Source organism: Saccopteryx bilineata, chromosome 5 (genome assembly GCF_036850765.1).
Source record: "Saccopteryx bilineata isolate mSacBil1 chromosome 5, mSacBil1_pri_phased_curated, whole genome shotgun sequence".
NCBI classification, from domain to species: Eukaryota; Metazoa; Chordata; class Mammalia; order Chiroptera; family Emballonuridae; genus Saccopteryx; species Saccopteryx bilineata.
Genome location: NC_089494.1, coordinates 133,714,848 through 133,737,398, shown reverse-complemented (window position 1 = coordinate 133,737,398; position 22,551 = coordinate 133,714,848). Strand labels below are relative to the sequence as shown.

Below are 22,551 nucleotides of genomic sequence, written 5' to 3'. Positions count from 1 at the left end.
GACTTTTCCTTCATACTGAAGTAAGATGGCTATGTAAAGGAAACTGTTTGAAAAGATTTATGGAACTGTTTGATACTCTTAGTGATTTTTTAAGCGACAAACCTGAAATGAAGTATCTGTTAACAATAGATGGTAAAGCATTTGTGAGTTATTTAGCCGATATCTTTGAAAAACTAAATATATTAAATAAGCAACTTCAAGGAACAAATAAAACTTTTGTCGATGCAAAAGCAAAGATATTTGGTTTCATTACCAATATTGAGTTATGTCAGAAACATATTAACAACAAAAACTTTAAACAGTTTCATTGGCTTCAAAAATGTGAAGTAACTGATACCGCTTTACTTGTTATTGTCAATCATTTGAATATTCTATCAGCTGATTTAAAAGAAAGATTTTCTGATTTAAAACAAATTGATTTCCCAACATGGATGATGCAGCCAATGTTAGTGGATTTGTCTGATATATCAAATATGCAGTATCAAGAAGAACTCGCAGAATTGCAAAATGATGAGTCAGTTAAAGCTTTATTTAATATCAAAGGAGCAATGGCATGGCTCTGTGAGGAAACAGAAATCAAATACCCAAATTCAACCAAATGTGCAAGAAAACTATTGCTACCGTTTCCATCTTCATTTTTAGCTGAATGTGGATTTAGTGCTGTAAATGATTTACTGGTAAAAAAAAAGAAATCGGCTGGATATAACACAACGTGGAGACTTGAGACTAAAGCTAACCAAATTGGAACCTAATATAAAATCTCTGTGCAGCAAGCATCAAGCGCAAGGATCACACTAAATTAAAATAATAAATTAATATAGAAAAATCTGTATTAAAATTATTTGGAATTTAAATTTGTTTTTCATTATATGTTTTGAAATTTTACTTACTGTGTTTTGTTAACAATTTCATAGTGATTTCTTCCTAGAACCTATCATTTGTTTATTAGGTGAACAAATCAATTTTTTAATGTTAAAAATTATGTATGTTACATAGGGGGGGTCATAAAAATTTTAGAAAGGTTAAGGTGGGGCATGGCACAAAAAAGGTTGGGAAACACTGATAAACTCTCTAAGAGCATAGACCAGTGGTCAGCAAACTCATCAGTCAATAGAGCCAAATATCAACAGTATAACGATTGAAATTTTTTTTGAGAGTCAAATTTTTTAAACTTAAACTATATAGGTAGTTACATTTCTTATCGAGGTAGCACCTGCATGTGGTATTTTATGGAAGAGCCACACTCAAAGGGCCAAAGAGCCACATGTGGCTTGCAAGCCGCGGTTTGCCAACCACTGGCATAGACCAAGTAAATTTGCTTAATGTTACGGTCCTAAGACATAATAAAGAAAAGCTCAGTGCTTAAAAAAAAAAAAAACTTTTCAAATGATTTTAGAGAAATGGAAAAATTGACTTGCTGTTCCACTTATGCATTCATTCATTGATTATAATTTGAGAAGTCAGACAGACTCCTGCATGCACCCCAACCAGGATCCACCCAGCAACCCCTCCCCCCAACTCGGTCTCCAGACAATGCTCGAGTCAACTGCTATCCTCAGCGGCTGAGGCTGACATTCAGACCAACTAAGCTATTCTCAGCAACCAGGGCTGATGCTTAAACCAATCGGGCCACTGGCTACAAGGGAAGAGAAGCAGATGGTTGCTTCTCTTGTGTGCCCTAACTGGGGACCAAACCCGGGACATTTGCACACCAGGCTGACTATCTACTGAGCCAACTACCCAGGGCCTCATTGGTTGATTCTTGTATGTGCCCTGACTAAACCCACAACCTTGGTATGTCAGGATGACACTCTAACCAACTGGGCTACCTGGCCAGGGATGCTCAATGTTTTTTTTTTAAATGAATAACCACTGGTAGTGAAACAGCTGCCAGGTGCTAAATTATTTATATAATTTACTATTTACAAATGGCCCTAAATCCTATCAAGCCAATTTTTGATACAAGCAAGCATAATTTCTGAAACTTTAATAATTTGCCCAAGATCACATTTCTAGTCAATGATGTAGTCAAAGCTCTACATTATGTCATTCTGATTCCAAAACTTATGATTTTAATAACTATTATGTCAAGTTTGAGAGGAAGGCAAGGACGAAAAATAAAAAGAAATAAAAAATGGTAGGTAAAATTTTCAGGAAATACATCCTTATTTTGTAACCCTTTTGAAATGTCAGCAAAATATTTTTTTTTTATTTCATTTTTTTAGGGACAGGAAGGGAGTAGATGAGAAGCATCAACTCGTAGGCAGGTCACTTTAGTTGTTAATTAATTGCTTCTCATACGTGCCTTGTCCTGGGCAAGGGGGCTCTCCAGCTGAGCCAGTGATCCTTTGCTGAAGCCAGCAACCATGGGGTCATGTTGATGATCCCATGCTAAGCCAGCAACACCGCATTCAATCCAGTGAGCCTGCGCTTGAGTGGGTGGCCTCGGGGTTTCACACCTGGGACCTACTGCACCATCACGGATCATGGTCCAGCAAAATCTTGTCCCTTTTACAACTAGAGGCTTGAGATCTTCACTTTTTAAAAAATTTTTCCATTTATGAAAGAGAAAGGGACAGAGAGAGAAGCATTAACTTGATTTACTTTTTTGTTCCACTTAGTTGTATACTCATTGATTGCTTTTCAAATGTGATGGGGGAAATGGGGAGTTAAACCCATGACCTCTGGCATGTCGGGTGATGCTTTATCTACTGAGCCACCCAGCAAGGGCAAGGGCTTCACTTTTTTATTCTTCCTCCAACAACAGGATCATGTTAAAATTGGGGTCACCTAGACTATCCTCTAAAAGTTCTCCCCCTCTATTGGTTGGCATATTTTAACCTGTTGGTTGACATATGGATATTTTGCTCATGTACAAACTTGAGTTCACTCATTAGAAAAAAAAATGTCCTCTCCATTAGATGTAAAGGTACATACAAATTTATGTACCTTTTCAAATGTTGGTATGTTATATTTTATCTGTATTAGAAATAATCCAGCTTTCTTTCCCTCATTGTATTTGTGACAGTAGGACTGGATTTATAGATCTATTCTTTTAGAAAGCAAGCAGAAATAGAACGATACATCTTTTTCTCATATGAATATACTACTCCTGGCCAGGTAGCTCAGTTGGTTGAAGTGTTGTCCTGATACACCAAGGATGCAGGGTTGATTCCCAGTTAGGGCGCATACAAGATCAACCAATGAGCGCATAAATAAGTGGATCAACAAATTGATGTTTCTCTTTCTTGCTCTCTCCTTCTCTCTCTAAAAACAATAAAAAAAATTTTTAATTACTTTATTTTCTTTGTACATATTTTTTTAGGCATATATATCTTTTCATTCAAAAATATTTAACTGATATGTCACATACAGCTTTCATTCTAGTAGGAGATAACCAATAAACAACAAATAACATTATGTAGCAAACACACCAACTGTAAGAAAAATATAGCAGGGTGGAAATATAAAGGAGAAAAATATAAAGGAGTGAGGGTGGTCAGGCAACATTTATAAAGAGCTTTCAGAGAAAAAAGTTTTGTGATAAAGTGAGATTTGAGCAGACCTAAAGAAGTGATAGTGTGAGCCAAGTACCAAGACAAATAACATTCCAATCAGGATAGCAATGCAAACATCCTGAGACAGAGAAAGAAACATGCTTGGTATATTGGAGAAAAGGGGAGGATAGAGTGGTGGGAAAAGGATGAGTAAGTAAAAAATCATTGGACATGAAGCCAGAGGTTACATGGATGAAGGCAGTTTACACAGAGCCTTGTAGAGTCTACATGTGACAGCTTTGGCTTTAACTGAGTGGGATGGGAAGCCATTGGTGGGTTTTAAGACAACAATGATACTGCCATTTAAAGAGATCACTGTGACTGTTGTGAGTAGACCATGTGGAAGCAAATGTACAAGTGGGAGATTAGTTAGGAGAGCTTTACTATAGTTCATGTAGAAGAGGATAGACAGTAGCTTGGACCAGAACAAATGTGATAAAGGTGGTAAACAGAGATCAGATTTTTGAGTATATTTTAAAAATAAAACTGATAGGCTTTGCTGATGAAGTGAATGTGAAGCATGAAAAAATGATGACTCCAACCTTTTTAGCTTTAACTGGAAAAATGGAATTGCTATTTTATCAAACAGGGAAGACCTGGTCAGGATTGGTTGAGGGGGGAAATCAAGTTTGGTTTTGGATATATTAAGTGTGTGATGCCCCTTAGGCATTCAAGCAGTGCTATATCGCAGGCAGTTAAGTGTGAGGCCAGTGTTTAGAATAAAAGGGTGGGCTGCAGATTCAAATGTGAACTTCATTTAGCCAAAGGTCTGGATGGGATTGCCGAGGGAGAGAGGACAGAGAAGCAGTCCAAGTTGTGATATTTGAATCCCAGGGTACACTAGCATTTAGAGGCTGGAAAATGAGGAACCAGCAAGGAGACTAAGAAATAGGAAGAAAAATGATCCTCACAGGCAAGATAAGGCACTTCAAAAAGAGAGTAAGTCATCAGCTGTTTGAAATGCTGCTGATGGATGAAGTGAGATGAAGACTAAAGAAATTTGGGCTTCAGAACATGGAGCTACTGCTGATCTTGTGCAGTTTCAATGGAGTGTGGATTCAAGAGTAGTAGAAGTGGAGATGAAGTTTTTCTGTAGAGGACGGCAGATCACAGCAATGGGTAATATCTGGAGAGGGACACAGGTTTTGGTTTATTTTGAAGATGGTAACCATTAAAACATGCTTAAAGTTAATGGAAGTGATCCCGTTGAGGGAAAAAATTCATAAGGAAAGCAGACAATTCCAAGAGTAAAACAGAACTCAGTGCAAAGTGGCAAGTTTGGTCTTAGGAAATTTGTCCATTTACCCAATTACTGGAGCGTAGCAATGTACTTAGCTGTAGGAAGGTTGGTAGCTGCAACAGTGGGAGGAGGCAGGAGCTATTACTGGTTTCTGATTTCTTCTATTTTCTAGAGATAAGAAGCAGGATAAGGACCTATGAATAAGGAGAGGGCAGGAAGAAAGATTTTAATACCCTGACTTGTGGTGGCTTGGTGGATAAAGTGTTGACCTGGAATGCTGAGGTTGTTGGTTGGAAACCCAGGGCTTGCCTGGTAAAGGCACGTGCAAGAAGCAGTTACCGAGTTGATGCTTCCCACTCCTTCCCCAACTTCTTTCTAAAAATCAATAAATAAACATCTTGAAAAAAAAAATGATGTTAAACAGCTGCCTAAGAGGGCAGGGTAAACAGACTAGGGAAATTAATCTAAGAGGGTGAACTCATTTCAGTTAGTATGACTGCATGTTTTTCTCCAGCCAAGTTCAACTGCTCTGAAGCAAGCATACAGTGAATTAATTGAGGTTGTGGTTTAGACAGGCAAAATGGAAAAAGAGAGAATGAATTGGTTATTTTCAAAGGATTTAAAACAATGGATAATGGAATTTAAGGTAGACAGAGTTTTTAAAAATGGTATAACATTTAAATATGTCCTTTAGTAAATGGTCAATTCTCATTAGTTGAGATAATGTTCTATAAAGTCACAATAAACACTGAACGACTACTGGAGAAATTACAGGGTTATATATGTGACTCTGGTCACATTTTTATGAACCAATTAATACTCTTGTCTTATGTGTTTCTGTTTAGATGCCTTATTTAATATATACTGTTGATTAACACTAAATTCATGGCCAAGAGCACTAACGATAAGCCTGAAGGAAGCTTATCTGGGCATGTGTTTTCTGCAGGAGGCACATCAGACAAAACTCTCCTGTGGGTGTCAATACCAGACACCACTTCAGCACTATGCAGGGAGGAAGCACTTAAAACAACAAAATCACCAATAAATCACAAATGTGAAAACATGGCACTATATATACCATGAAAAGCACATTTGTTTTCATGTGAGAAGTGAAACAATAAGGCTGAGTGTAGCTTTGTTTAACCTCCTCTGAAAATGCATGTCAGGCAGGTTGTTGTCACCACTCTGCACATGTCCACACACGCTGCACCTACTGACTCTGGGGAGCAGTGGAGCCGCGACTCTGGGAATAAGGAGGATGGCTGCACACTGCCTGGCAGTTTCCTGAACAGCTTGGCCAGCGCTGCTGCTTTTGATCCAAGGGTGGAGGTCCATTTTAGCAGACATTTCATTACCAAACGAGAACTGCCAGTTTTCAGTTTCTGCATAAGGTTTATACAGCACTTCGTGTGCTCTTCTAACCGACGTCTGCAGCCTTCTATGTGTTCATTCCAAGTGTGAGATATGACACGCCGACATCTAGTGTCTTTTCTCCTATGGTCACTGGCAGTGTTCCTTCGTTACTAAGTGGGCACTAGGCAGGCTTTTCCTACTCCTCTAACAGCCACTACCTCCACATTCGGCTAGTGGATGTGACCCATCAAGTAACAGGTGCTCACTTTTTCCAATCAGTCGTGATTTCACAGTCCTCTCCTCACATCATTCACCTCTTCATTAGGTCCCGCAATCGTGCAACTGGTGGGTCCAAACAAATCAGTAACTTTTCCATAGTGTTTTCTGGAGAGGTCTCTTTCCTTGTAGTTTCCTATTTCGCCTTTCCTTCTATAAAATCAGCTGTGGGCTCACTCCGTGTGTGTGGCGATGCTCTCACTCCTGTGCGGGAGGTCTGAGAGCGGAGAACGTCCCTGAGCCCCCGCCCCAGCACCCCTGACCTTTCGGGACACAGACCTCTCCGTCCCCCGACCCGGCTGAGTCCCGCGCCACCCCCACGAACCGGGACACCGGGAGGAGGGCGCACGCGGCGCTGCGGCCCGGGCATCCCCGGCTTGTCCGGTTGCAGCCGCCCGCGGCGACCTCGGACCGTGCCCGCGCCCCCCGCACCGCGTCCCTCGCGGCTTCCCCGCCGTCACCGCGCGCAGCGCTCGCGAGTGGAACGTGATTGCTGACCGTGTGGAGCGGCCGGTTCGGCACTGGTGCCCGGACCCGGTTCGGCCCCGGATCCGGGCCGAGCGGACCGTCGCGCTCTCCTCGCTCCCCAGGAGCGGCTGCGGCCGCGGCCCCCCGAGGCGCAACGGGGACCGTCCCGACGCCCGCCGAGCGCCTGGCGACCATCCCGGCCGCCGCGAGGGCGGGGGCCGGGGCCGACGCTCCCCGGCCGCCTCCCCTCCCCCGCCCGCCTCGGCGCAGGCGCAGCCGCCCGGTCGCCTTTATTTAGTCCGAGATGGCTTCTCTCGCGCCCCACCGTCCTCCTCCCGAAGGCGGCTCCCTCCCCACGCGCCCCGGGGCCGCGAGGACCATCCTGGAACGGGTCCCCAGGCAGGACTCTCCATAAAGTGGAACGGCAGTGTCCGGACGTGAGTGTGAAGAAAGGCAGCGGCAACCGGAAAGCGCTAACGGAGCTCGAGGGGGTCGAGCCAGGCCTCCGAGGAAGAGGAAAGTCGGAGGGAGCCGAGGTTTGCCGAAGGCGGCGTTCCGGAGCTGCGCGGGGCGGGGCGCAGGGCCGATGGGAGCCGAGGTTTGCCGAAGGCGGCGTTCCGGAGCTGCGCGGGGCGGGGCGGGGCGGAGGGCCGAGGGGTGCCGAGTCGGAAACTGCCGAGGTTTGCCGAAGGCCTCAGCTTCAGAGTTGCCCGGATGTAGTTGGTGGAGCGGCAGCGGCGGCACCGGAGACGGCTGCAGGCGGATGAGAAGGGTCTGGCGGCGGCTGGGGGAGAGGAGGGCAGGAGGCGGCAGAGCAGCAGGAGGAGGAGAAGGCTGAGGAGGCCGTCAGTCTCCGCGGGGCCGAGCAGGACGCGTCTTGTTGTCCGCCTCCCTCCGGTTGGCCGCTTCCGCCGTGTAGGTGGCGCCTCTCCGGGGTTGAGAGTGAGCGTGGTGTGGACGGAGGGAGATGGCCCGGGAGCGCCGGCGCCAGTAACGGGGAGGAGCTGAGTCGCCGAGGGCGCGCCGGACCCCGGTGCCGGTGCTGCCGCCCGCCCCCCCGCCCCTCGCGGCCGCCCTTCCCTCCCCCGACACACACTCCCAGGTCGCGCATTGATGGTAATGTATGCGAGGAAACAGCAGAGACTCAGTGATGGGTAAATTGGCTTTCGTTTCGGGTCGGGCCGCGGCGGGGGCGGGGGCGGCGGGGGGGGGTGCTCCTCCTTATCTGCTGCTGGCGGGGCCGCCATTTTTGTTGTTCCTCCGATCCGACTCGGTCGGGAGGAGGGGCGGCCGCGCGGCGAGGCCCGGGCGCGCGGAGGAGCCGGGGCCGGGCGTGCGCCTTGTCGCCGCCCGCGAGCGGCGGGCGTGTGTGTGCAGCTCCCCGCCGGTCGGGCCGCTCTGGAGGGCTGTGCGGGGAGGGCGCTGGGCCTCTTTTTTTGCCTGGATGTTTCATGTCGCCGTCTCTCTTCCTGTTTTTCAGCTGTCACGACCGGAGGGGGGACGCGCAGCCTTACCAGGTACCTGCCGCGGCGGGAGGAGGGGCGGCCGCGGGGACGGAGGGAGGGCGGCCCTCGTACTCGAGCGCAGGCTTCGGGTGCCGCTGCAGGCCCCGCGGGGCGGCGGAACGGACACGGCGCCGCGGGACCCGGCGAGCAGTGGGGTCCTGGTCTCCTGGAAGCTCTCTCCCCCCCCCCCCCCCAGACACCTTAGGTACTTGTATGGCCAGCTGAGTGCAGGAAGTTTGGGTTTTAAGGAAAAAATCCTCCCCGGCCAGGAAGGACCTGACTCGATAGTAGGGTATTGAAGGAGTCGATGGGGCGAGGCGTTCGGTGTTTCCTGCGCCGCGTGTGTTAGTCTTGCTGTGTTGGGAGCACAAAAGTTCACGTTAAGGTGTTAAATTAGATGAAAGGCCTGGGAGGAAACAACGAAGGGTTTTGCAACTCTGAAGTGTGTTGTAAACCCCTGTTCCTCCTTCACTTAATAGTTTCTGGTGCAGAAAAGTGGCCTTAGTAGTGGGAGGTGGTGCTTAGGTCCTGCAGGAGCACAGATTTTCTCGCCTGCTGCACGACTGGTTCCCGTGTCACCGCTCTGGGTCTGTATGGCCCGTCTGTTCTTGCAGGGACTGCATGTGCAGTGCTAGTGGCCCTCTTTTCAGGAAAGAGCTCCTGAATGGTTGTAAACACTCACGTCTAACCACCTCGGGGACGGGCGCAGGTTCCTAAGCCGGCAGTCCGGTTAGAAATCCTGGTCCGTGGCTTTTGGGTGTTAGAGATGAAGCTACTGCTGAACCCGCCTCCGCCGCTGCCCAGGAGTCTGCTGTAGGGTTCATTCAGCGTTTCTACCAGGGAGCTCCATTGAGTTTAGTTATGCAAGAAGTGCCAGCCAACATTTTTTTGTACTTTTAATTTGTTTCCCCCACCTGGCAGAGTAGGTAAGGCAGGTTTGAAATCCTTTTTTGTGAATTCGAATTGGAGGAAAGGATGCCTTCCTTTTCTGTAGGTTTGCAGAAACATATTATACTTGTCTTTGCGTCAGGTGTAGAGCAGAAATAGATTACAATAGTGCTCGATTTCTGCTGATAATTAGAGCAAACCTTTTAATTCTCAGAAAAATGTATTGAACTCATGTGCTAAGGTGTTTGATTTCATGTATTTACAAGATACTTTGTGGACTGGAGTTTTTTCTTTTTTTTGAACATAGGATATTGTGATTTATATGAGGACCCTTAGGCATTTATTTAGGCCTTGTCTGAATAACTTAAAAGTAGTTAAAAAATGGAACTTTTAATTTCGTTGGCATAAATTTGTAAAACTTAATAGAGTTAAAACATCAAATTTTATGATGAAATGAACTTAGCATACTATGTTTAAAGTTTCAATTTTTTGGGGGGGTGATGTTTTTTTACAGGCACTTAAGTATTCATCGAAGAGTCACCCCAGTAGTGGTGATCACAGACATGAGAAAATGCGAGACGCCGCAGATCCTTCACCACCAAATAAGATGTTGCGGAGATCTGACAGTCCTGAGAACAAATACAGTGACAGCACAGGTCACAGTAAGGCCAAAAATGTGCATATTCACCGAGTTAGAGAGAGGGATGGTGGTGAGTAGCTTTTTTGTTGAAACTTTCACATATATTTCACAGACTTCATGAAAATAATAGGTGGCAATAACATTTCTAGCCTGCAAACATTGCCATATGGTTATGTTATAAAAAAGTTTTATTTTTATTGGATTCCTGACAAGTTACTGTAGAAACAAGGTGCTAACCCAAAATATCTAAAAATGGACTCCAGCAGCTGATGATAAGAGAATGCACTTATGAACATAGTCTACCAAATGCTTTATGAATGGTGAGAGAAATGCAAGATGTATTCCCTAGAAAGAAACTTTAAAGTAAAGGTTTTATTTTATTTGGCTTAGTTAATTTTGAGATTCTTGTTGATGCCTGAGTCTTATTTTTTAAGGGCCTCAAATGTGTTTCCTAATGATAAATTTTGATTTTAAAACAGTAGATATTTGAAGACAGTTCACAAGTTAAAAAACCATTTGTGATTCTGAAAATTTGGGGTTTTGTTGTAAACATTTAAAGTATTTTGAGTATTTTTCTGGATGTTATTAATGTCTTCTATACTTATACTGTGTTCATTCAAATATTCAACTTTTTAAAAGTTAGCCTCATTTCTTTTGTATTATGTTGCTACCCTTCAGTTATTAGCTTGTCTCCAGCTCTCTGTTGTAGGAGGTTGAGAAAAAGTAAAATAAACCCAATAACTATTTTCATATTTAATTTCCCTAAATTTACAAGATACCAGATTTCATGTCTAAAGCATGCATTGAGGAACAAACCAGTTCTACTAAGTGAAGATACATGTATTTTCCCCCACTATAAGATCTTATATCTTAATAGATATGTTTGAGATAATTGTACAATATATTTTTTTAATATATTTTTTTTATTTATTCATTTTAGAGAGGGGGGGAGAGAGAGAGAGAGAGAGGAGAGAGAGGAGAGAGAGACAGGGGGAGGAGCTGGAAGCATCAACTCCCATATGTGCCTTGACCAGGCAAGCCCAGGGTTTCGAACAGGCGACCTCAGCATTTCCAGGTCGACGCTTTATCCACTGTGCCACCACAGGTCAGGCAATTGTACAATATTGATGTGGGTTTTTTTTTTTTGTATTTTTCTGAAGCTGGAAAAGGGGAGGCAGGCAGACTCACTCCCGCATGTGCCCGACCGGGATTTACCTGGCACACCCACCAGGGGGCGATGCTCTGCCCATCCATGGTGTTGCTCTGTTGCGACCAGAGCCATTCTAGTGCCTGAGGCAGAGGCCATGGAGCCATCCCCAGCGCCCGGGCCATCTTTGCTCCAATGGAGCCTTGGCTGCGGGAGGGGAAGAGAGAGAGAGGAAGGAGATGGGGAGGGATGGAGAAGCAGATGGGCGCTTCTCCTGTGTGCCCTGGCTGGGAATTGAACCCGGGACTTCCGCACAGCAGGCCAATGCTCTACCACTGAGCCAACCGGCCAGGGCCCAATATTGATGTTTTTAAGGACACTCATTAGAGTGCCATGTGGCTTTCTGCCTCTGATTGTCAACTAGCTTCTAATACTTTGCTTGCTTTTAAAAAAATATTCTGCATCTTCTGGTTTTCTTTTTTTTGCCTTCTAGGATAGAAATCAGTTTTACTCAGTGTGGTCAAATATTAAGAAACATTGGTCTTCTCTGTACATAGTTACTGGGTTGAGGACATTAATAGATTTCATTGATATGAAAAAGGAAGTATAGTTCTCTGTTGACTCTAGCTATAGCTTTGTGCTACTAATGCAGATAAACCATATTTTTGTTTGCGAGTAACAGAAGATGGGTTTGGTTATTAAAATATTAGAAGTTCTTTGATGGCAAAATTACTAAATTGATTAATATTTTCAGTTTTGCAGGTAAATTTTCCTTTGTGTTTTCTATAGTCAGAGATGATACTAGTATCAGTCACTCTTCTATAGTGGTTTTCATTTCCAATTTTAGGTCTTAGAGGACATGTACTATTTGTATTGTACTGTGCTTCATGTTTAAAATTTGGTAATTGTGCCCTGGTTGGGTTGCTCAGTGGATTAGATTGTCATCTCAATACGCCAAAGTGCAGGTTTTTTTGGGATCAGGGGACCTACAAGAATCAACCAATGAACGTATAAATGAAAAATTGATGTTTCCCTCTCCCTTCCTCTTTAAAATCAATATTTTTTTGAATCAAATCAAATTTAAATAAAGTTTGGTGACTGACAGAATAGGATGTGACACCTCATCTCTGTGTAGATGAGTATCTTTGGTTCTCTTAACAATTATGATCTGGTTAATCTATCATCAATTCTCAAATTTAGGATGAAGTCAGTTTAGGTGCTCTAGGGAACTTGTACATTTAAAATGAATCATGCCTGATAAATTCTTTTACAGGTGAAATAATTCCAAAAACGTTTTGTTGGTTATTTATTCAACGACCATTGGGCATCTACTGTGTGCCCCAATGGTGTGGTATTCCTGGAAGTAAAGATGTGATCCAGCCCTGGAAACAATTCTTAAAGGCTTTGACTTTTGAGAGTAGAATAGCAGCTTGCTTTTGCTTTGCTCCTGTTTTCTTTATTTTCATTTTCATTTTAATTCCAGATACTTCTTCTTGGCTCTAAGTTTCCTTATTTGCATCTGCTTGTTGATGTTTCCTTAGCTCCATTTGTAAGAAACTTCTTTCTTATTTTTCTGATATAGTCATTTGCTGAGTTAGGCCTAACCTTCTAACTTGTATTTTAGCTGCTTGTCTGTCTTCCTGTGAAGCCTATTAACTAATAGTGTAACTCTGTCCTTATTTGTGCAGTCTAATATACCTGGCTGCTATATTCCTTTATACTGTGTAGGAATGATGAATACTATAAAATAGGGCGTCTCCATTCTGGAGTTCACAGTGCATCTTTAATGTTAATTCTGACTTTTAAAGATGTCAATTTGGGTTTCTTCCCTCATTTAATACTTAGATATTTAGTCGTTATACTTTGATTCCAGGTGTTTTCTTTTATTGCTAAATGTGATTGAGACTAAACTTTTAAAAGTGCATATGGCCTGACCTGTGGTGGCGCAGTGGATAAAGCGTTGATCTGGAAATGCTGAGGTCGCCGGTTCGAAGCCCTGGGCTTGCCTGGTTAAGGCACATATGGGAGTTGATGCTTCCAGCTCCTCCCCCCCTTCTCTGTCTCTCCTCTCTCTCTCTCTCCCTCTTCTCTCTAAAATGAATAAATAAAAAGAAATTTCTTTAAAAAATAAAAAAATAAAAGTGCATATGTATAATTTTATTATAGGCATTGGTGTTTCCTTAGGTTTTTGTCTTTGTGAATTCAAATATATACACATATTCATATATATATAAAGTCAGAGCCATTATTCAAGTCAAATGCAAGTGAGTTGCATGATCTGTTCTCTGCATGAATAAATAACAGTATAAGAATAGATTACTGGCCCTGGCCAGTTGGCTCAGCAGCAGAGCATTGGCCCGGTGTATGGAAGTCCTGGGTTCAAGTCCTGGCCAGGGTACACAGGAGAAAAGCCCATCTGCTTCTCCATCCTTCCCTCTCCTTTCTCTTTATCTGTCTTCCCCTACCACAGCCAAGGCTCCATTGGAGGAAAGTTGGCCCAGGCGCTGAGGATGGCTGCAGGGCTTCTGCCTTAGGTGCTAGAATGGCTTAGGTTGAATGCTGCAGATGAGCAGAGCATTGTCCCTTGGTGGGCTTGCTGGGTGTATCCCATGGGGTGCATGCAGGAGTCTGTCTGCCTCCCCCAGCTTCTTTGGAAAAGTACAAAAAAAGAGTAGGTAACTCGTTTCTTTATTGAACTGATTTCAAATTTGTTATTTTAGGAATTAAAAAAATCTAATGACTTTAGTAAATATAATTTAATAGTCTATGTGCTATGGTTTGTAAGTTGCATTTTACAAAGCAAGTTAAATAAATTTAGAGCTCATAAGTTTGTTGTTTTCCAGTAATTACTAGATTTCTTTCTTGGCACTTTGGATTGCCTTGAAAAGGGACAGTTTAGAAGTAATATACAGAAAGGATTTTAAGGTATATAATAAAAAGTTAGAAAGCAGGAATTAGGGATTGTCACTCCTAGAAATGATTTAAGACAATGTATGCACAGATAAAATATTGAGAGATTTTATCCCTTGGGATTTATTAAAGGGAATATAGATGATCTGTTGTACAGTAAGGGGAAATAAGTTGTTTTTATTTATTCCGTAATCTAAGTCATAATCTTTTGTTTAAAAAATAACCAAAAGCTGGCCCTGGACAGATTGCTTACTGGATAGTGTTGTCCCATCACACTGAGGTTATGAGTTCAGTCCCCTGTCAGAGCACCAAGAGAAGCAATCAATGAGTACACAACTAAATGGAACAACTAAATAGGTGTTGGTGCTTCTCTTTCTCTCTTTTCTTTCCTCTCTTTCCCATCCCTCCCTCCCTCCCTATCTCTCCTTGTCTCTCCCTCTGTCTCCCTTTTTCTCCCTCTCTCTCCTTCTTTCTCTTTCTCTCTCTGTCTGCAAAATATTTTAACCAAAAGCAAGAATCTTAAGGTATAATTACGGAATTTTTCTTATATAGCTGATTCATGTTCTGATTCATGCAGATGACATCCAGACCTCAGAAGAATGAACATACAATATAATACTGTTTAAATTTGTACTTTTATTGGATTATAAAACTCTTTCATTTGGTTTAAATGTGTGGGTTGTTTGAGGACCAGCTCTAATGATGATAGTACAAATAAGGAATGAAGAGTAATTTCTTTTTCTTTTAAGTGAGAGGAAGGGAGATAAATACTAGCATGTGCCCTGACCGGGATGTGCCTGGCAACTCTATCAGGGGCTGATGCTTGAGTACCAAGCTATTTTTAGTGCCAGAGGCTTACTTACTCAGACCAGCTGAGCTATCCTCAGCAACCGGGGCTGAGATTCGAACCAGTTGAGCCACCAGCTGCAGGAGGGGAAGCGAGAAAGAGAGAGAAGGGGGAGACAAGCAGATGGTTGCTTCTTCTGTGTGCCCTAACTGGGAATTGAACCTAGGACATCTATATATGGGGCCTATACTCTATCAACTGAGCCACTGGCCAGGGCGAAAGGGTATCTTTACAAGGATTTTGTAAAGCTGTTCCACAAAACATCAGCCTCTTGAGGCTTATTCCATTTTTTTCATCTTCTCAGAATTAACTATAATAAACTTATAAAACATTTGGAATACTTGTTAGAAACATCTTTGTAGGAGAGGTAGCTTAGGTCAATCAGTTAATTCAAAAATATTCTTCATTGGTTCTTTGATTTGTGGGATTCCAGGGAGTTTTCATAGCTCTTTAGTTATTAGCATTCAGGTATCTTTTGAGGATGAAGGAAAATTGCCCTTGTGTTTTGTTAACTTATTTCTCAAGATTTTAAAATTTTTTAAGTGCACAGTGAAGGTTTTTTGTCTTGTTTGTCATTTAGCCGTATCTGGAGAAATTTGGAAAAAATCTTTTTTCTAATTTTCAAACAAAGATTACTATAATCAACCTGTGAAGGAATTGTTCAGTGGGACCAAATGGGGATAATTGGTATTTTTATAGCTTTTTAAATATAATTTAGAATTGTTTAAATCTTTTCACGTTGGATTATATAGACTGTGGTACTTGTACAACATGGCTCTGGTTATTCTAATAATTAGGTTTTTAATAAAATATGCTTTATGTTTGTAATGTTAGTGAGTGCTATGAAAATGAAGTCTCATGTACTATGGAAATAAAGTCTCATTTGGTCCTCATTTTCATCTTGGAAGGTAGATAGTTCAGATAATATGTCTGTTTTACAGGTGAGGGAAAATTCACTTATATAAAATTGAGCAAATACTGTCAGCCAAGTCTAGAAATTAGCCCTTTCTGTATATTGTATATGATGTCAGAGATGAAACATTGGTCATACTGAAAGCTCACGTGGATGTTTACTATAGCACAAATTAGTTCAAAGGTGATTTGCTTGTATTTTAATGCTTTTACCCAACTTCTAGTGGTTACATACTATCTGATTATAGTAGGTAACAAAGCCAGGGGATCGACATTGATGCATTGCATGTTATCACATGTCCCAGTTTTAAAAATAAGTTTTAAGGTGAAAGCTTGCCAACATTTTTACCAGGAAGAAGCCATTTTTCTCAGGGTCTCACATTCTGAGACTTGGTTTCAAAGCAATTTAGAAATTTTATGCGGAATCTAGAATTTACTATAATTTGTATTTTAACACCATTGCCTAATGTAATGAAGATCAGTAATAAGTATTACCTATTTTTATTGATTGATGCTTTGTAGGAAGATAGTAAACTAGACAGCTATGTTTGCATTGGATTTCCATAGATTAATTAAAAATAGATTAGTTAAAAAGATATAGGAAGCAGGTATTCCATTCCAAGAGAAACAATATATTTTGCTCTTCAGTATTTTTTCTTTAATTAAAAAAATATGCTCTAAATATTTGTGTATGTATTTGATGCACACATTATTTGTCTTAGTCGTCATATATTTTTATTAAATGAAAGGAGGGGAGGCAGAGATAGATTCCTGCATGCACCCCAACCCGGATCCACCTGTCAAGTCCACTAGGGGGTGATGCTCTGTCCATCTGGGTCCCTTGCTCCGTTGCAACCAGAGCCATTTTTTAGCATCTGAGGTGGAGGCCATGAAACCATCGTCAGCACCCAGGGCCAACTCACTCTAATCGAGCCATGGCTGCAGGAGGCAAGGAGAACAGAGAGAGAGGGAAGCATGGATGGGGGTGGAGAAGCAGGTGGGCACTTCTCCTATGTGCCCTGACTGGGAGTTAAACCCAGGATATCCACATGCTGGGCCAAGGCTCTACCACTGAGCTACTGGCCAGAGCTAGCTACCATATATTTCAACATTTTTATTTTTGTTTGTTTTTTGACAGACAGGGACAGATGACAGACAGGAAGGGAGAGAGATGAGAAGTATCAACGTTGAGACACCTTTGTTCTTCATTGATTGCTTTGTCATATAGTATGTGCCTTGATCAAGGGGCTACAGTAGAGCGAGTGACCTCTTGGTTAAACCAGTGACCTTGGGCTTCAAGACAGCAACCTTTGGGCTCAGGCCAGGGACACTGTACTCAAGCTGGATGAGCTTGCGCTTAGGCCAGCAACCTCAGGGTTTCAAATCCAGGTCTTCCACGTCTCAGTCTGATGCTCTATCCAGTGTGCCACTGCCTAGTCAGGCACATTTTGGTTATTTTTAAAGATATGGTTATTATGTATTTTTTATGATGAAATGGTATTTCTATTGCACAATCAAAAACTACACTGCTGCCTGACCTGTGGTGGCGCAGTGGATAAAGTGTCGACCTGGAACGCTGAGGTCGCTGGTTCAAAACCCTGGGCTTGCCTGGCCAAGGCACATATGGGAGTTGATGCTTCCTGCTCCTCCCTCCCCCTTCTCTCTCTCTCTCTCTCTCATTCTCTCTCTCTCATTCTCTCTCCTCTCTTAAAAAAAAAATTAATTAAAAATTAAAGCAAAGAATTTTTAAAAATCTTTAAAAAAAACTACACTGCCCACAAAAATTAGGGGATCAGGGAACATGCAGATACTCTAGTACTTTTGTACAGTGCATTTTCACCAATGAAATAAAAGTTAGTTTTGCAGCTCATTAGCATAACTGAAACAATTTTCTTTGACCTTGTCCTTTGCTTTTTTGATATTCTTGTTTAATAAGAAAATTCAAAGGCTTTTTTTATCACTTCATTTTCATTTTGAAATATCCCCTAATTTTTGTGAGAAGTATATTTTGGTATGGCTTACTTTGATCTTTTAAGGCAATCTTAATTGAAATATTTCTTAGTTGTGCAAGATGTATTTAAAGTTCTTGGTGTAATATACAGGGGTGGGCAAAAAAAGGTTTACAGTTGTGATATCAATAGGAGTACAATAATATAAGAATAAATTTTGTGCTTGACCAGACGGTGGGGCAGTGGGTAGAGCTTTGGACTGGGACACAGAGGACTCGGGTTCGAAACCTTGAGGTTGCCAGCCTGAGCGCAGGGTCATTGGCTTGAGCAAGGGCTCACTCGCTCTGTTGTAGTCCCCCCCCCCACCCTCAGTCAAGGCACATATGAGAACGCAATCAATGAACAACTAATGGTGCTGCAATGAAGAATTGATGCTTCTCATCTTTCTCCCTTCCTGTCTGTACCTACCTACCTCTCTCTCTCTCTCTCTCTCTCTCTCTCTCTCTCTCTGTCACAAAGAAAAATAAACTGTTACATGAACTCACAGTTGTAAACCTACTTTTACCCGCCCCTGTACTTAAGATTTTGGTCCATAATTTACAGAAAATGTATACATTTTAGATTATCTCTCTGTTAAACACCGGTTGTTTTACTCTATCGTACAGATGGCTTTGGTGTATGTAGTGTATCATTTTGTTAGGATGCTGGAAAGAGTGAAGATAGCCATGAGTAGGGGCATCTTTACAGGGATTCTGTAACTGGGACCACATATGTAACTGCATTTTGCTTTGGAACTTTATTCTAAGAACTATAGACACTATTTGCCAGTTATTTTAAATGCAATTATTGACAGCTTGAAAATTTTAGAAAATTTTATGAGTCTAGTTTCTTGCCTGACCGTGTGATAGGGCAGTGAATAGAGCATTGGACTGGAATGTGGAGGACCCAGGTTCGAGACCCTGAGGTCACCAGCTTAAGCCCAAGGTCGCTGACTTGAGCAAGGGGTCACTCGCTCTGCTTTAGCCCCTTGGTCAAGGCACATATGAGAAAGCAATCAATGAACTAAGGAGCCGCAATGAAGAGTTGATGTTTCTCATTTCTCTCCCTTCCTGTCTATCTGTCCCTCTCTCTGACTCTCTGTCACCACAAAAAAAGTCTAGTTTCTTTTTATGATTTATGTATTTTGTAATTTTCAAAGCCCTTTTACATTGTTTTTCATCTGATTTTATACAAGCCTTTGAAATAGGTTGATCAGATTATCCCTGTTTCACTGATGGAAATATAATCAATAAAAGTATGCAGCTGATTGTGGAAAATGGAAAGCGAGTATAACCACTTGTCAGTACTTAAAATACTTAAAATTCAAGCATTGTTGTCTTGGCTACCAAGCCTTTTCTCTCCAAGACACTGCAAGAGCCTTCTGAAGGATGTTCCTGCATCCTCTTTGTTTGACAAATTATTTCCCCATGCAGTAGCCAGAGTGGTCCAGTTAAAGTACTAGCCAGGTCACATCACTCTTAGACTCGGAACCCTCCAGTGACTATTACTTATCAAGACCTATAAAAGACCCTGTGCAGCCTGGTGCGCCGAAGTTTCTTAAGTTTCTTCACTGCCTTTCTTCCCGTTGTTTGTCTTGCTCTGTCCATACCTACCCTCCAGAAAGAAGTCTGTTGTCTCGGGCATTCTGTGTGTTCTGCTGCTGCTTTCTGGGATGTTCATCTTTCTGCTTGTTTTCCCTGGCACTCGCTCACTTCATTAATGTGTCTGCTTAAATGTCACCCTCTCACAGAGGACTTTACCCTTACTGGTCACACTCAAACAGCCATCCTCATTATTGTCTTTCCTTTCCACTGCTTTGTTCCTTCCTTGTGCTGTCGTGCCCCAATGTTACTTACTTACAGTCATTCTGATATAACATGACGTGTTTCTGAAAGTTACCATACTATGCAAGATGACACCACAGGATTTATGGGGAAAATGGGTTTAACGGGGGAACAATATTCAGAAACATCAATGACATGTTAAGAAAACATAACTAACAAAAATCATGCTTATTAAATATTAACAATATAATATACATGACACTTTGGCAAAGACCTGCGGTAGGCTCATGGAAGTGGGCATCTGGTGGAAGAGTTGCAGCTTATGTTCTTGTGAAGTGATATCAGGAAGGAGGGTTATCCAAAACATCCCTCTGAAAGTTGTAACAGTTGAGAATGGATATGACAACTCAGTGATCTCAGGAACCTGGCGTATGTTTGAGGTGTGTGTCTGTCTGAATTCCTGTGTAGTGTGGTTCAGCTGGGTGCAGCTAGTGATTTCTCACAGGTGAATTGCTCTTAAGTAATGCGGAAATTGTGTTGCACTCAAATAATTTTCTGGTACATCAGTAGCTCTAGCAAAACTGACTGTTTTAGTTTGCTTGTCTTCTGTGGACTATGAGCTCCATGAGAACAGGAAATGCATTTATTTTGTTAACGGTTTTATCCTCACATATTACTGTTTTCTAGAACAGTGTCTGGCAGCTTGTAATATTTCAGTATATGGGTAATCAAAAGAATATTGGGATTGTCATGATTTATGGGGAGTGATTGCAGCTTTCGGGAACAGTGATTCTCAGATTTGAATGTTTATGCTATCACCTGAGGATCTTGCTACAATGTGTATTCTATTTCAGCAGTTCTGAGGTGGGGCCCAAAGGTCTGCCTTTTTTTAAACAGGGTACCAGATGGTGCCCACATTGCTGGCTGCATGTGAGTAACAGTTCTAGAGCAGCATTGTCCAGTGGAAGAATAATGTGGGTCACAAATTTCAAGTCTTGGAGTGCTCTAGTTGCCATATTGAAGTGAAAGGAAAGTGAAATTGAGTATGTTTTATGTAAACTAGCATATCAAACATTATTTTAATATGTATTTGGTATTTAAAAATAAGATTTCTATAATCTCTTTATTGATCAAGGGCTTTGAAATCCAGTATTTTATACTCAGCGTATTTTAGTTGTACTAGCCACATTTCATGTGCCTACTTGCTACATGGGTGGTCAGTGGCTTCTGAATTTGGACAGCAAAGTTCTGGAGAATATGATCACCCTGTTCTGTCTAGCTTTACAAATAATCCTGTTTCTCTAAAGAAAAAATTGATCATGCCTTAATTATGAAATACCATAATTGTGCAAGACAAGGTTGGAGTTAATAGGTTCTTGAATTACAGGCATACACTTCAGACATTTTGCTGGTAGAGGGAAGGGCCTTTCCTTCAGTCTGTTAAAAAGGTAACATCTTGAAAGTACAATAAAACAAAGTGTTCCTATATGTAATGCTTCTCATACTAAAATTTTTCTGTTAGTACACTTTTATTACAGGAAAATTAGAAAAGGCCAGTGAAGGAGGGAAATAAAATTTCCTCAGAACCTATCATTTTAGAGTTAAATCAGTAGTTCTCATAAGACACATTCTTATGCCGTACAATATCAGAAGTAGTCTATAGTCTTTCCAGGATTTTTATTAAAAAGCTTTCATGGCCCTTGCCAGTTGGTTCACTGGATCAAACATCGGCATGACATGCAGATGTCCCGTGTTTGATCCCCGTCAGGGCACACATGTGAAGCGACTATCTGCTTCTCTTCCCCTCTCTCTCCCCTTTCTCTCTTTCTCCCCCAATAGCCAGTGGCTCTGCTGGTTCATGTGTCAGCCCAGGTGCTGAGGACAGCTCTGTTGATTCAAGCATCGGCCCAGACAGGTTGCTGTGTGGATCCCAGTCAGGGCACATGCGGAAATATGTCTATCTCCCCTCCTCTCATTAAAAAAAAAAAATCATTATGCTGTGCCTTTTTTTTGTTTTTACTTGAATTTAATATCTGCATACTGCACTCAACAGACACTTGGTGTTAACAATCACAATCTGAGAGATCGTTACTAGGTGTACTTTCTAGTTAGTGCTTAGAGAGTATTATTATCTTAACCTCTTATGTTTAATGGCTGAAGTCTTCTTACAGTTAGATTTGTGTTTAAGCCAGGCTCTGATACTTGTGTTTAGCTGACCTCAGACACAGTTCTTTATCTGAGTTTGTGTGTCCATTCCCCCAAGGTTGTTGTGGGGTTAGATGAAATTATGTACCTAAAACACCTGATATGTAACTAAGTGCCTGGAATATGACACAGTAAATTAAGAGGTTTACTCTTACTCCTATGACTAATGAAAAGTTAGTGTCAGATAGCAGTTCTGGATCTTAAGTCCCCTGCTTCCTTCTTCCTTTGGCAGAAGGAAGGAAAATACTGGAAGTCTTGGCAAGTGAGAGCTTCGTGATGGAGGGTGCAGAGCAATTCTAACTTGCTATCTGCTGTTACCCAGGACTTAGTAGTTGAGGGATTTTTAGGAACGATGCAGAGGTTCAAAAACCAAAACACATTTAGGGTGATTTCCTCACATTTGGTAGCATATTAGAATCATTTAATGAGCTGTTAAAGCTATAAGGACCCCAACTCCATCTAGAGCAGTGAGGGATGGAGCCTAGAAAACAGAACTTTTAGGGAGTATTACACCCAACAGAAGAGGGACCTCACATTAAGGAATGTGAATTATATCATTTGGAATCTAGAAGTTAGAGTGGTATATGTGTATAAATTTTGCTAAATCATATATTTGTGTTGTCTTGAGTTTTAAAGAATTTTCTTGTCACCTTTTCTCTTGACTTAGATTTGTGTGCATTAAATATTAAAATAAAATGTTAAGCCCTGGCTGGGTAGCTCAGTTGGTTAGGGCATTGTCACCATATAACAAGGTTATAGGGTCCATCCTCAGTCAGGGCACATACAAGAATCAACCAATCAGTGCATAAATAAGTGGAACAACAAATCTGT

General features: G+C 42.0%; 1 protein-coding gene and 1 non-coding gene across 10 annotated transcripts in view; one reads left to right on the top strand and one right to left on the bottom strand.

Annotated features, from left to right (window-relative positions):
* The first annotated feature begins 7,207 nt into the window (after positions 1-7,207).
* The window catches only part of WAC (WW domain containing adaptor with coiled-coil), a 109,923-nt gene continuing 94,579 nt past the window's right edge, over positions 7,208-22,551 (top strand). For 4 of the 9 annotated variants that reach the window (XM_066233361.1, XM_066233360.1, XM_066233354.1 and 1 more), the window contains exons 1-3: positions 7,915-8,048; positions 8,375-8,411; positions 9,802-9,997. In XM_066233361.1, coding sequence (XP_066089458.1) covers positions 8,008-8,048; positions 8,375-8,411; positions 9,802-9,997 — 274 coding nt within the window. In that variant the 5' untranslated portion in view covers positions 7,915-8,007. Of the gene's footprint in view, positions 7,493-7,884; positions 8,049-8,196; positions 8,282-8,374; positions 8,412-9,801; positions 9,998-22,551 lie in introns of those variants that run through there. The other 5 variants (XM_066233355.1, XM_066233356.1, XM_066233358.1 and 2 more) reach the window with 5 other exon arrangements.
* TRNAS-GCU (transfer RNA serine (anticodon GCU)) lies at positions 11,354-11,429 on the bottom strand. Its single transcript has one exon. It is a non-coding gene; the product is annotated as a tRNA-Ser (tRNA).